This window comes from Crocuta crocuta, unplaced genomic scaffold (assembly GCF_008692635.1).
Source record: "Crocuta crocuta isolate KB4526 unplaced genomic scaffold, BGI_CrCroc_1.0 scaffold228, whole genome shotgun sequence".
In the NCBI taxonomy this organism is placed as follows: domain Eukaryota; kingdom Metazoa; phylum Chordata; class Mammalia; order Carnivora; family Hyaenidae; genus Crocuta; species Crocuta crocuta.
This window is the reverse complement of record NW_027532820.1, coordinates 1862940-1875627: the sequence shown is the minus strand read 5'-3', so window position 1 is coordinate 1875627 and position 12688 is coordinate 1862940. Positions and strand designations below refer to the sequence as shown.

At 39.2% G+C, this 12688-nt stretch overlaps 1 protein-coding gene across 1 annotated transcript in view; it reads right to left on the bottom strand.

Annotated features, from left to right (window-relative positions):
- The window catches only part of KDM7A (lysine demethylase 7A), a 53841-nt gene that overhangs the window by 4270 nt on the left and 36883 nt on the right, over positions 1-12688 (bottom strand). The window contains exons 12-18 of the mRNA XM_077781075.1: positions 6359-6568; positions 4774-4898; positions 4406-4560; positions 2711-2808; positions 2071-2219; positions 1531-1739; positions 83-168 (exon numbers count right to left, since the gene is read on the bottom strand). Coding sequence (XP_077637201.1) covers positions 83-168; positions 1531-1739; positions 2071-2219; positions 2711-2808; positions 4406-4560; positions 4774-4898; positions 6359-6568 — 1032 coding nt within the window. The remainder of the gene's footprint in view (positions 1-82; positions 169-1530; positions 1740-2070; positions 2220-2710; positions 2809-4405; positions 4561-4773; positions 4899-6358; positions 6569-12688) is intronic.

The following is a 12688-nucleotide window of genomic DNA, read 5'->3' as shown; positions in this document are numbered from 1 at the left end:
AAAAAAAAAAAAAAAAAAAAAAAGCAAAAAGAGCAAATAACAATCTTAAATCTCCTTTTAATGTTTCAAGACTGGCACATACCTGAAGATGAAATCTGGAAGTGGTATCAAATTGTTTTCTCCAGGAAGAACTCCTCAAGTCTTGATCTTCAGTTTTGACATGGTACCCTAAAGAGATGTTTAAATTAAATGATCTCCACATACACTTGATCATAATGAACAAAATTCAAATGCCTAACGTTTAAAACTGAAAGTACATTTAGGCTTTCATTTTATTTAAAAAAAAAAAAAAAACTATATGTTAACCTTTAGGTACTTATTCATATACTTTCCCCACACTTGTTTCCCTCCCAAAAACAAAACTGCCACCAGCTCACAATCTAACACATTAAATAAACCTTTCAATTCTCTCAAAGATTTCTATGACAGGTTTTGTGCCAGATGCTGGAAGATCTAGAGTCAAATTCTATGGCCAGCTGTTGTAGATGGAAACCAAATGCAATATACTCTAAAACTAGTATATTTTTCCATAAAGAATAAAGGCATATGTTTGCCTGAATTCCACAGTATTTTCATAGAAGTCTTCTTTTCAAGAGACCAAGGAAATTACAGGGAGACAGAATGGTGTGGACAGACAGATAAACCGAGACCTGAATTTGAGTTTTTCCATTACCAATGCATCTTCAGGCAAGTTATTTAACCCCTCTAAACCTCAGTTTCCTCTTATACAATAAGCCAAGATTTGGGGATCAGACAGTCCTGGGTTTAAATTCCAATACCAACAAATAATACTAGCTATGTAAGTACAGGCAATTTCACTCAGTTTTATTAAGTCTTCTTGCCTACTCCTATAAAGTGTTATTATTACCTACACCAAAATGTTGTTTCAAGAATTAAATGAAATGGATGTCAAGTTCCTGGCAGACAATTCACACAATTAGGTGGGAATGAACACAATTTCTACAACAGGCATTTCATTTTAATGTGGTACCATCTTCTCCCCCATCTTCCTCAGACTTTCGGTAAACAAAATCTTCCCCAAAGGCACAGAGAACAAAAATACTACGTGACATCACCGACACGGTCACTGAGTCCTCCTTTTCCCAGTACTTCTTTTTCAAATAGGAGAGAGAATGTTCTCAACCGGAAAGAGATCAAGACTTGTTTTCCCTCCCATGAAAGGAAAGAGGGTTGATGGTTCATGCCCAGCAGACCATGTGAGATGCATCAACATTCCTTCCACTCTGAACAGCTTAGGAAGGGAAACAGTACTAGCTACCTTGCAATAGCACGCATAGGATTATGCCAGTGAATGTGATTCTCCAGCCATTAATTTATGTTTCGAGTTCTTAGACTTGCATCTTGTATATGTCAACATTATGGTTTTTTGGCCAATAAGCGTAACACCATTTCCAACTAAAGATGTGCAATCAACAGTTCTTATTCATAATCTTTAACTACAACTAGGATTAGGGAGCTATTAGTTGGGGGAGACACGTTACATTTTAGAGACTAATTTCTATTGCTTACCACATTCCACTGGTTTATCACAGCGATACACCTGTCTGACCTCATGGTTACTGCTGTGGCAGCCGCTGGCATCCTGGAGAGGATCTCTTTCACCATTGCAGTCTGTGCTTTGTATCTGCCTTTGTAAACAAGTGGAATAGTGCAACCCTGCCATAGACAGCATGCCCTGAATCGCTTCTTCCTCTGTGCTCGTCGAGGTAGGACATTCCCTAAAGAGAAGGTAAATAAAAGGACAAGAGTTTATTTATTCTTTTGACATTTTTTGGTAAAACTTAAAAAAATTTTTTTCCATATAATTTATATCACAATGTAATAAGACTACTACCATCGATAAGCCTAACTTTTTTTTTCTTTTTTAGAGCACACACATGTGAGCAGGGGAGGGGCAGAGGAAAAGGGAGAGAGGGAATCTCAAGCAGCCTCAATGCCTAGCACGGAACCTGATGCAGGATTCAATCCATGACTGTGAAACCGTGACCTGAGCTGAAATCAAGAGTCAGACACTGAACTGACTGAGTCACCCAGGGGCCCCACGCCTACCTTTTAATTGGAATTTCATTCCTAGATGGCTTCTGGCCCTTTTGAACAAAGTTCCTCATCACAGTAGAGTCCTCCTTGAAGTTTGATGATATTTCTTGTTTCTTTTCATCACCTGAACTTTCAGACTCTTCAGTGGTAAAATTATTTTTCTGAGATAATAAATAATTAAATAGAAGCAAATAATATAAGGAATCTGAGTAAGTCTGTACTAACCAAAAACACTTCATCAGTCTAGGCAAAGTCAGAATCTTAATTATCATGGAATTATTTCTGTATTTCAAATGACAGCTAAGATCTCTAGCAATTACAGTAGTAACTCCTTACTATGAAAACATACAGTACAGGATTTCTTTAAAGTAAAATGAAATATAACCTATGATAAATATCAGATCAGTACTTCCATGTGACCTTTCTAAAACCAGACAAAAGCCACATTTATCAAATGTAAACAGTCTATCACTGGGGGTATGTGTGCACATGTGCGTGTGTGTAGTTACCATTACAGGGAAGGCCGGGTGCCACAAAGGTCATGGAGACCAGGCTTTGGGAAAAGCTGTCATTTACTTTCCTCGTGGGGGAAGGTAAGTAGCTGTTCATCTTTCCATCAAATACCGCACTAGCCCCAGGGGTTCTGGCATACCAGTGCAGTGCAATCAGGTCCAGAGTCTTCTGAATCAGAAATATCAGAATATTCTGATGATCGATTCCTGAGTTCTGATTTCACACTTGTAAAAAACCCTGCGAGGGGAAGGGAAGAGAGAAAAAGAGAAAGTTAGGGGAAGCTTCTGAGCGAAGTGGTACCTGAAACCAGTCCAGCCTCCAGGTATATCTCGACTGCCCTTGCTCTCTCCTCTTCCACTGCTTTCATTTTGTCCATTTCTTTCTTCCCCCAAAGACTTTCTCCCTAATTGACCAAGTTACAGACTGAATTGTACTCTTAAAACGCTTGTGGCATTTACTGAACATGATGGTATAGTCCTCTTTTGCGTGGAAATTTTATATTTCTTTCCAGAAAAAAACCCTCCAACGCTAAAATTAGCTACAAGATGCTTTTTACTTTCCTGTTTGCATTCTCTCTCAACAGAAAACAAAAGATAACTCTCCTAAACGGAAAAAGCATTCACGTGGATAGTGAATTCAAGAAGCGTAAAAAAGAGGCTTTACCACTGCTCTTCTCTCCCATGTGGCCTTGCCACGTAACAACTGTCTCCTAATTCCACCGACGAGCGTGGACACACGCTCCCCCCGCGTGTGGACATACGCAGAGCCACCTACTACAGCAGCACCAAATTTACTGGGAATTAGCAGGAACTGACATATTCAATATGGATTAATGTTACTTTTTCGTGTCATTATCAAAACACTTAACTACTTTTTAAAATAGAAGTGTATACAATGGCTCTGAAAAATGCTAAGGAATGAAGACTGCATTCAAACAAGAACAATCTCAAGAAGGACAAGGTGTTACTATTTGTCACGCTGACGATAACCAAGTAGAGGTCTTCCTGTCAACAGGCAATCAAATAAAACAATATATGGATAACTAACAGCTTCAGACCAGCCAATTGTACAGTCTCCTAATTCTGAAAACCATATACATATTAGCTAAAATTATTAATGAAGCTGTATTAAACTGGTCACTATTTTATTATTTGGAGTAGAGGCCCATAAAACGCACAAGCTTTCATGTAACTCTTGTTAAAAACTGTCACTAGACAGGGTGTCACTGACCAGCACATAGCGTTGGCACTAAAAATGCCTCCTCTGTGCACTACACACACCTCCCCAGGCATTCGCATCCACATTTCCCCAATGGACAAACTACTCAGAAACACTTCAGATTTCTCAAGAGTACTGGGGACATGAAAATTTTCAATCCTACCACAAATTTAAGAACTTTAAAACTAGCAAGATACTTTTTTTTTTTTTACAGATAGTTTGTCAAGTTGGTTTCCACATAACACTCAGTGCTCATCCCCACAAGTGTCCTCCTCCATGCCCATCCCCCCCTCCCCCCACATCCATCAGTCCTCAGTTTTTGTCAGCATTCAAGAGTCTCTCATGGTTTGCCTCTCTCCCTCTCCCCCACCATTTCCCCCTTTCTTCTCCCCCTTGTTCCTCCGTCAAGTTCCTCCCAATCCTCCTATACGTGCAAACATATGATATTTGTCCTTCTCTGCCTGACTTATTTCGCTCAGCATAACACCCTCAAGGTCCATCCACGTTGCTACACATGGCCAGATTTCCTTCTTTCTCATAAAACTAGCAAGATACTTTATGCCTTATCACGTTGGTAATACGCAGACCTTTAAAGCGACCATTAAAACAAACATACTGTTAAGTGGTTTTTGAGATTCTTCATTCTCCACCCCCTCTGCTCCAGAACTCTCTTCCAGCTTCGTCTTTGCCTTTTTTGTCCTTCTCTTGTCCTCCTCATTTTCACTGTCTGCTGTATAAAGATTTGCATCTGCAAAGGGTTGTCTCTCATCTCTGTAGGTAGAGGGAAAAGTGATCAAGTCACAAAACTGTGACAACGCGGCCAAACAATAAACCCTCCCCCCCCCAATTTACAGTCAAAGCGGAAAACTGAGACGCTTCCCCCGTATGTGAGTCAGATGTGCAACAGTATGGGCTAGGGATTAAATGAACACAGGGAGTCCACCAAAAACTCATCTGTATGACACCGTGATCTACTTCACGCACTTAATTATCCTTCCGTTTGTCAGCAGTAATCGTAGATCATTATCTTTTGCTCTCCATTCAGGTACCGTGGAAGATGGCTGGAGATGTTTGTTAAATTTCCCATTCAGTTTAGAACTCAAGATGTCCTTAAAGTACAAAAACAGAACTGAACTTAGCATCTGCCCTCAAATATGCCTGCCTGACAAAGGAAAGACATTTTTCCACCACCTCCCCACCATGGCCCTGCATCCTGAACTATGCTAGGCGGCCGCCCAGGCCGAGGGATACACCACATGTGGGCACTAAAGCTATGTGGCTCCTAACACCAAAGCATAAATATGGTTCGTCTTTCTGTAGGGCCATTAACAATAAACCACACTCCACAAAGCAGAATGCCAAATTTACACACAGCGAATTTAAAGACATTTCGCTCTTGGAGAAAGCTGAAAAGCTGGAAAAGCAGTGCCTTAATGTATTTTAATTCTTGTTTCCTTGCTTCTCCCTGTGAAGTGCTAATCCTTCCCAGTCATCCTAACCTTGACCTAATCTCTAGTCTTCCCAAGAGGCACCAGCAGCAATTCACAGACCACTACCCTGCTATCACGAGGAACAAAGGCCACCATGTGACATAAAAGAACAATAGTAGCTGGTTTTTAATAAAAAGTATTTCCTTCTCATGGTAATTGTTTTCCTTAGTAATAAATAGAACCTTTCGGAATAAGCTAAATCTTCTCCCAGATGGCTATGGGTTAAAAGTTTACAATAACAAAAGCTTAAAATAATATTAATACAATTATATAAAATACAAAATGTTTAAGTTATAATTCCTACAGAACTTTTAAAATATTTTAATTCCGAAATACTTTTATCTTCTTCATTTTATTTTATCCTTTACTTAAGATGTAAATTGATGCATGATCTGCATCTCATCACAAACTCATTACCATGTTTTACAAGGCCCGCCCTCTCCCCTTTGTCCATTAAGCTAGCATTTCTCCCACTGGAATGGATTTATTCTGACAGTCTTCCTGTCCAACAGTTCCCCATGCTGGCGCTGTTGAGTCAGGGATGGGCTTTCTGCAATTGCTCTTCCCTGTTCCTTCAAATCTTTGTATCCACCTGACTTCTTCTAGTGTTTGTCAGCTCAAATGCCACCACCTGAGAGGCCCTCCAATGGCCCTGGGCCCTTTATTCTCTCACTCTACTATTTTGGCTTCCTTCATAATACTTATTATCTGAAATTATAGCATTAATATATGTCTCATCTTCCATCCTTCCAACTTGAGCTAGGACAGAAGGCACACAATGGCAGACTTCAATTTTACTCACTCCAGTATCTTCTCCAGAGCCTAGAAGAGCATAGGACATTTGGTAAACACTCAATAAACATGTCCGAGGAGAAATGAGATCTATTCATCCTACTTCTACACTGATGCCTAGAAAGCTGAATGAAGCACGTTCCCTGTCATGAGCATCAGTACTGTTGACCCCTACAATGCTAAGCAAAGATTAGAAAACAACAAAGGCCAGACTGTTCTTTGTATTACCCTGCTAAAGGACTTTCAGGAATAACCAAGTCTCTACAACCATGACACATAATACTTGCCTCTTCCCATGGACACATCTCTAACCTTCTGAGGACCTCCCTTGTATGGAGCTCTAGGATGTCTAGGTTAGAAGGAGTTCGGACATTATGATCTCGAAGTTTCCTCATCTTTCGTCGGGAATGGTATGGGGAAGTTGCTTCATTTGAGGATCGTGAAACTGGACACACAGTAGGAATTCCCTGAGATTTAACTGGTTTGCCATTTTCCTCCTTTAAGAATTAAATTCAGAGTGTTTTTATAACAAGGCCACCATATATACCTGACTAAATAATCATTCATAAAAATATTTTACAAAACAAAAACCATTCAGTTCAATCATATTTAAAAAAGACCACATCATAACACTCCTAAGACTCAACAGACTCTTTGCTGAGACCATTATTCCCCCCTCTCCCTCACATCATATACTGTGAACTTATTTCTTTGATTTTAAGTATCACTTTAAAAGTTGGGTAGTGTTCCACTGTATAGATATATCACAATTTATTGACCTAATACTTACTGCTAGTTATTACAGGCTGCTTCCAGATCTTTCCTATGACAAACATTCTTTCACACATACATATTTGCATAAATGAGTAACTGCTTTTTAAACTAAAGTCACCCATCTATGTAGTTTTAACAGTTAACTCTATAAACATAAAAGCAGTGATCTACTCTTCCCCATCCCGGATTTCCATTCTCTTGAGGCAACCACTTGCATGCTTCTTTTTATTGTAATGACATCTACATAATTTTGCACCACATATATGGTATTATATACGTAACTTACATTTTAACATTTTTTTTTTTTTTAATTTCTGAGAGAGAGAGAGAGAGAGCGTGAGCAGGGGAGGGTCAGAGGGAGAGGGAGACACAGAATCGGAAGCAGACTCCAGGCTCTGAGCTGTCAGAACAGAGCCTGATGCAGGGCTCGAACCCACGAACTGTGAGATCATGACCTGAGCCGAAGTCGGACGCTCAACCGACTGAGCCAGCCAGGCGCCCCCCATTTTAACATTTTTAAGTGTACAGTTCAGTGGTATTAAGTACAGTCACATTTTTATGCAACCATCACCACCATCCACCTCCAGAACTTCTTAATCTTCCCGTACTTAAACTCTGTACCCATCAAATACGATAGCTCCCCATCCCTCCTCACCACCAGTCCCTGGCAATCACCATTCTACTTTCTCTATGAATATGACTACTCTAGGAACTTCATGTAAGTGGAACCACACAACAGTTGTATCTTTGTGACTGGCTTATTTCGCTGAACATCATATCTTAAAGGTTCATCCACATGTGTCAGAATTTTCTTCTTTTTCAAGGCTGAGTAATATTCCACAGTATGTATACTATGTATACACTACCTTTTGTTCACCCATTCATCCATGATGAACAGCTGGACTGCTCCCGCTTTGGGCTGCTGTAAATGGTGCTACTATGAACCTGCATGAAAAGCCTGCTTTCAATCCTTTGGGGCGTATACCCAGCACTTGCAACTCTTGTAGCTATTTTTGTCTTCAGTGTTGTTGTTTGTTCAGTTATTTGCCCACAAATTTCTAATCACATGTTTAAATTGTTACTTCTTGGTTTTTCAGCTTTAGATATTCCTGAATTCCTACTACACAAGATGAAGTTTTAATCCTTGTACACTTTTCATAAATGTACATAGATTTCCTCTTCTTTCAGTAAACTGAACTCTGAAAATTATTTACAACCCAGTGCCATGTAATATATGACTATCACATTTCCTTTCTTTTACATCCTTTGACCTTCCCTTGAGTTTACAATTGTCTCTCTATCTGCTTTGTTTTCTATGTATTTATCACTAATTGATCCCAAAATTCTCCACAGGAAGAAGACATATATTCAAATACATTAGGTAATCTATCAATTTTATATTTTTCTTTGGTGACAATCCTCCTGGATAGGAACACCAGGTAAAATACAAGAGGCTCAGCTAAATTGCAATTTCAGATAAACAGCAAATATGGAGCCCTTCATTCTCCTGACCCATCCTCAGCTGGCTGCTCATCAAAAACCTTTCCTGACCAGCTCCCACTCCACCACTTAAAACTGCAACCCCCACCACCATCTCTGGCTGTCACTCTTTATCCTTTCCCCTTCTTCATTTTGCTTCACAGCACTTGTTCATTCCTGACACATTAAAGTATTTGCGGCTAACCTCTTCCCCCCCAGCTCCATGAAGGCATGGCCTTTGTTTTCTTCAGTGCTCTAGGCCCATCTTATGGACACAGCACATAGTAGGTATTCTGTATTTGTTGGAAGAATTCCAGAGCTTTTGTTGGTTGGTGTTATTTATTGCCTCTCTTTTGGAACAGCTGTCCTCTAAGAGTTTCCTGAGAAGGGGTATGTGGGAGGTAAACTTTTTTTGAAATCTTGCCTCTTTGGCATCTTTATTTTACCATATTAAAGTATAGCTGGCTGAATACGGACTTTTATAGGCTGACATCACTCCCACCACCCTCTTCCCCCAGAATGTTAAAAGACTTTGTTTCACTATCTTCTAGTTTTGCAGTGTCATTGTTGAGCAATCTGGTATTATTCTGATTCCCAATGCTTTGTATAGGACTCATATTTCCCTAATGCTTTTTAGAACATACTCTGGGACGTGTATTCTAAAATGTGACCGCTATGGGCTTTGGCACAGATCTTTTCTCACCCAGTGTACTGGACATTCTATGGGGGTCTCAATCTGGGAGCATGTGTCGTTGAATTCTAAAACATTTTCTTTGATTATTCCTCTGGTAATCTCCTTTTTTTCTATGGGATCTCTTTCTGGACTTCCTATTATTCTGATGGTGACTATGTAAAATGGCCTTCTAATTGTTCTGTCCTATTTGTCTTTATTTTTTATCTTTATCACAGATTTTTCCCAACTTATCTTTCAGCAATTTTACTAAATATTGTTTCTATTATATTTCTAATTTCCAAGAACCCCCTTTCTTTCTTCTGTAAAAATTGTTATAGCCACCTGTTCTTTTCACATGGAAGCAATATTTATTTACTCTTTTCTCTCAAAGATATCAATTATATTTGGGTTTTGGCCTAAAGATATATTTGTTTCTTGGTGGTTGTTTCCTTCAAATGCTTTTTTTTTTTTCTTTTTCTCTTTTATTTTTGGTCTTTGCCTTCAAAACTCTTCTTGGTTCTCCATGCATTTTAAAAGAGAAAACATTTGGGTTTTTTTTTTTATGTTTTAATGTTTATTTTTGAAGGAGAAACAGAGCGTGAGTGGGTTAGGGGCAGAGAGAGAGAGGGAGAGGGAGACACAGAATCTGAAGCATGCTCTAGGCTCTGAGCTGTCAGCATAGAGCCCAATGCGGGGCTCAAACTCACAGACTGTGAGATCATGACCTGAGCTGAAGTTGGGTGCCCAACCAACTAAGCCATCCAGGCACTCCAAAAGAGAAATCATTTAAAAAGCTAACTGATTTCAAGAAATTGTGGCAAGAGAACTAAATAAACATATAGAGGGGGAAATAATGCCTTAATTTACCTTATGCTATACATGAAAATTCAAGGTTGTCCATTTACCCAAATGTAAAAGCTTCCAGAAAAAAAAAATGCCTTCAAATCTTGGGGTGGACAAAGATTTCTCAGAGCAGACACAAAAAAATACTATAGGAGAGAATATATAAATTAGACTTCTTGAAAAGTAAAATTTTCTGCTCTTTTATAAAAAGCCACTATTAAGATTATGAAAAGGTAAGACACAGGCTGGGGGTAAATACTCACTATGTTCATCATATATGAATGGATGCATGCCAAATGACAAAGAACTTGTGTCTAAGAGGGGCGCCTGGGTGGCTTAGTCAGGTAAATGTCCGACTCTTGATTTCAGCTCAGGTCACGATCCCAGGACTGTGGGATTAAGCCCCACATCGAGCTCCATGTTGAGCCTGGAGGCTGCTTGGAATTCTCTCTCTCCCTCTCTCTCTCTCTGCCCTTCCCGCAAATAACTAAATTTTATTTATTTACAATAAATAAACTTTTTAAAAAAGAACTTGTGTCCTCTCTCTCAAAATAAATATAAACATTAAAAAAAAGAATTTGTGTCCAAGATATATAATAAACGCCTACAAATCAATAACAAAAACTTAATTTCTTAAGTGGGCAAAAACTTCCAACAGGTACTTCATAAGAAAAGATATATAAACAGCCATGCACAAGAAAAGGTGCTCAGCATCATTAGTCTTCAGGAAGATGCAAATTAACACAATGAAATAGTATTTCATATCTCTAGGAAAGCAAAAATTAAAGGCAGAAAACCCCACATTTAGCAAGAATACAGAACTATAAGTCCTATACATTAGTGGTGACAGTGGCACAACCACTTTGGAAAACGGTCTGACAGATTCTTACAAAGTGGAAATACACTTACCATATGACTTGATGACTCTACTCCCAGGTACTTACCACCCCCCCAAGTGAAAACATGTATTTACCACAAAAGACATTCAACGTTGTTTGTAACAGTTTAATTCACACTGGCCACATCTGTATGTAACCCACATATCCATCAACAGAAGAATGGAAAGCAAATCATGGTCTATGTTCATTCAGTGGAACACCACTCAGCAACCACAAAAGAGCTACTGGCAGATCCAACAACTTGGATGAATCTCAAAAGCATTAAGCTGAAAGAAGCCAGACACAAAAATAGTATAGACTACATGGTCGCCTTTATTTGAAATTCAAGAACAGGCAAACTCATCTACGATGAGAGCCACAGAGGTCTGAGTGGTGGTGGCTTATGACAGTCAGACTAGAATGGGAAGAAAGGACTTTCTGGGGTGACAAAAATGATTTATCTGTCTCAGTTGCAGTCCTGGTTACGTTGTTGTCTGTTTTTGTCAAAACGCAAACTGTACTCTTCTGATCTGTGCATTTCACTGTATGTAAAAAGAAAAAAGCTACTTGGGAGCTCTGTGTGAGTAGGGCTTTGTCAATTGGTAGGTTTCACAGTAGGAAGCTGCCTGGGGTGACAAATGGAAGATTTCAAAAGGTCACTATCAACAGATCTTCTCCTTGGCCTGGGAGGTATAGGCCAGGGTGCCAGTGTTGGGAGAGTCAAGTGGAAAAAGACTCACTCACAGTAGACTGTCACTTAATCCTCTTGTGTTCAGTATGTACCCATATCCCTCAGCTGGGTTCAGTGTCCCAAGTCCAGTCTCAAGTGCAACCTCACAAACCACTAAACCTCAAGTTTTCTGCATGTGTTAACACAGGGATTCAGAGATCAATTCGTTTCTTAAACAGACCTGTAATCGATCCTGTTCTCAACCCCACCTCCACTCTTATATTCAGAGGGTCCTACCTCCCCTAATTCCTGAGCTTTATGAAGGTTCTTGCAAGTAAGACCCACTTCTGGCCTTCAACCACTGCCCACTCAGTTAGATTGTGGTTCTCTCTAGCCTACTAAATTGGTGATCACTTGTATACTTTTTTCCAGCTCCCAAAAATTCATGCTGGAGTTCATCTCTATTACTCTCTTTGTCTTCAGGAATATCGTTTTTATTCTTTTACTATCATTTTGGCTCTAAGAGGTGAGAACCGTAAGTTAGGTACGGTCAATACACCCAGTTTAATTAGAATCCTCTACTTGATTAAGTCAAAGTGCTCAGCTAAGGGATATGCCACTTAGAAAGCACAAGCTAATTTACACTTCCTGACCAGCAGGACAAGAATACAGGATTTTATCTTTGCCAATTAGATGAATGAGCATTTGAAATCATAAATTATTTGGCAAAATGAGGCTGAATACTTTTTCATATATTGAGAACATTTTTTCATGTTTTTATTGGCCATTTCTATTTCTTCTTTAGTGAAATACCTGTTTATTTTCTTGCCACATTTTTCTAGTCATTTTACTGCCTTCTATACTCTCAACCCTCCAATTAAAAAAAAAAGAAACAACAGGGGCGCNAAAAATAAATAAAAACAACAACAAAAACAAAATGTTGTTAGCTATTTTTGCCCAGCTATTCTTCCAGATAGATCTCACCATTTTAAATTTGTAATTGACATTTATTCAATTGCTATTTCACTTCCCTTAGTAAAGATTTATAGTTTTTTTTTATATAGACACCCACCCTTCTTTTTTAAAAATTTTTTTAATGTTTATAATGTTTATTTTTAGGAGAGCGAGCGAGCATGCACATGAGTGGGGGAAGGGCAGAGAGGTGGGGGACAGAGGATCTGAAGCAGGCTCTGCACTGACAGCAGAGAGTACAATGTGGGTCTCGAACTCAGGAACTGTGAGATCATGACCTGAGCCAAAGTCAAATGCTCAACCAACTGACCCACCCAGGTGGCCCTAG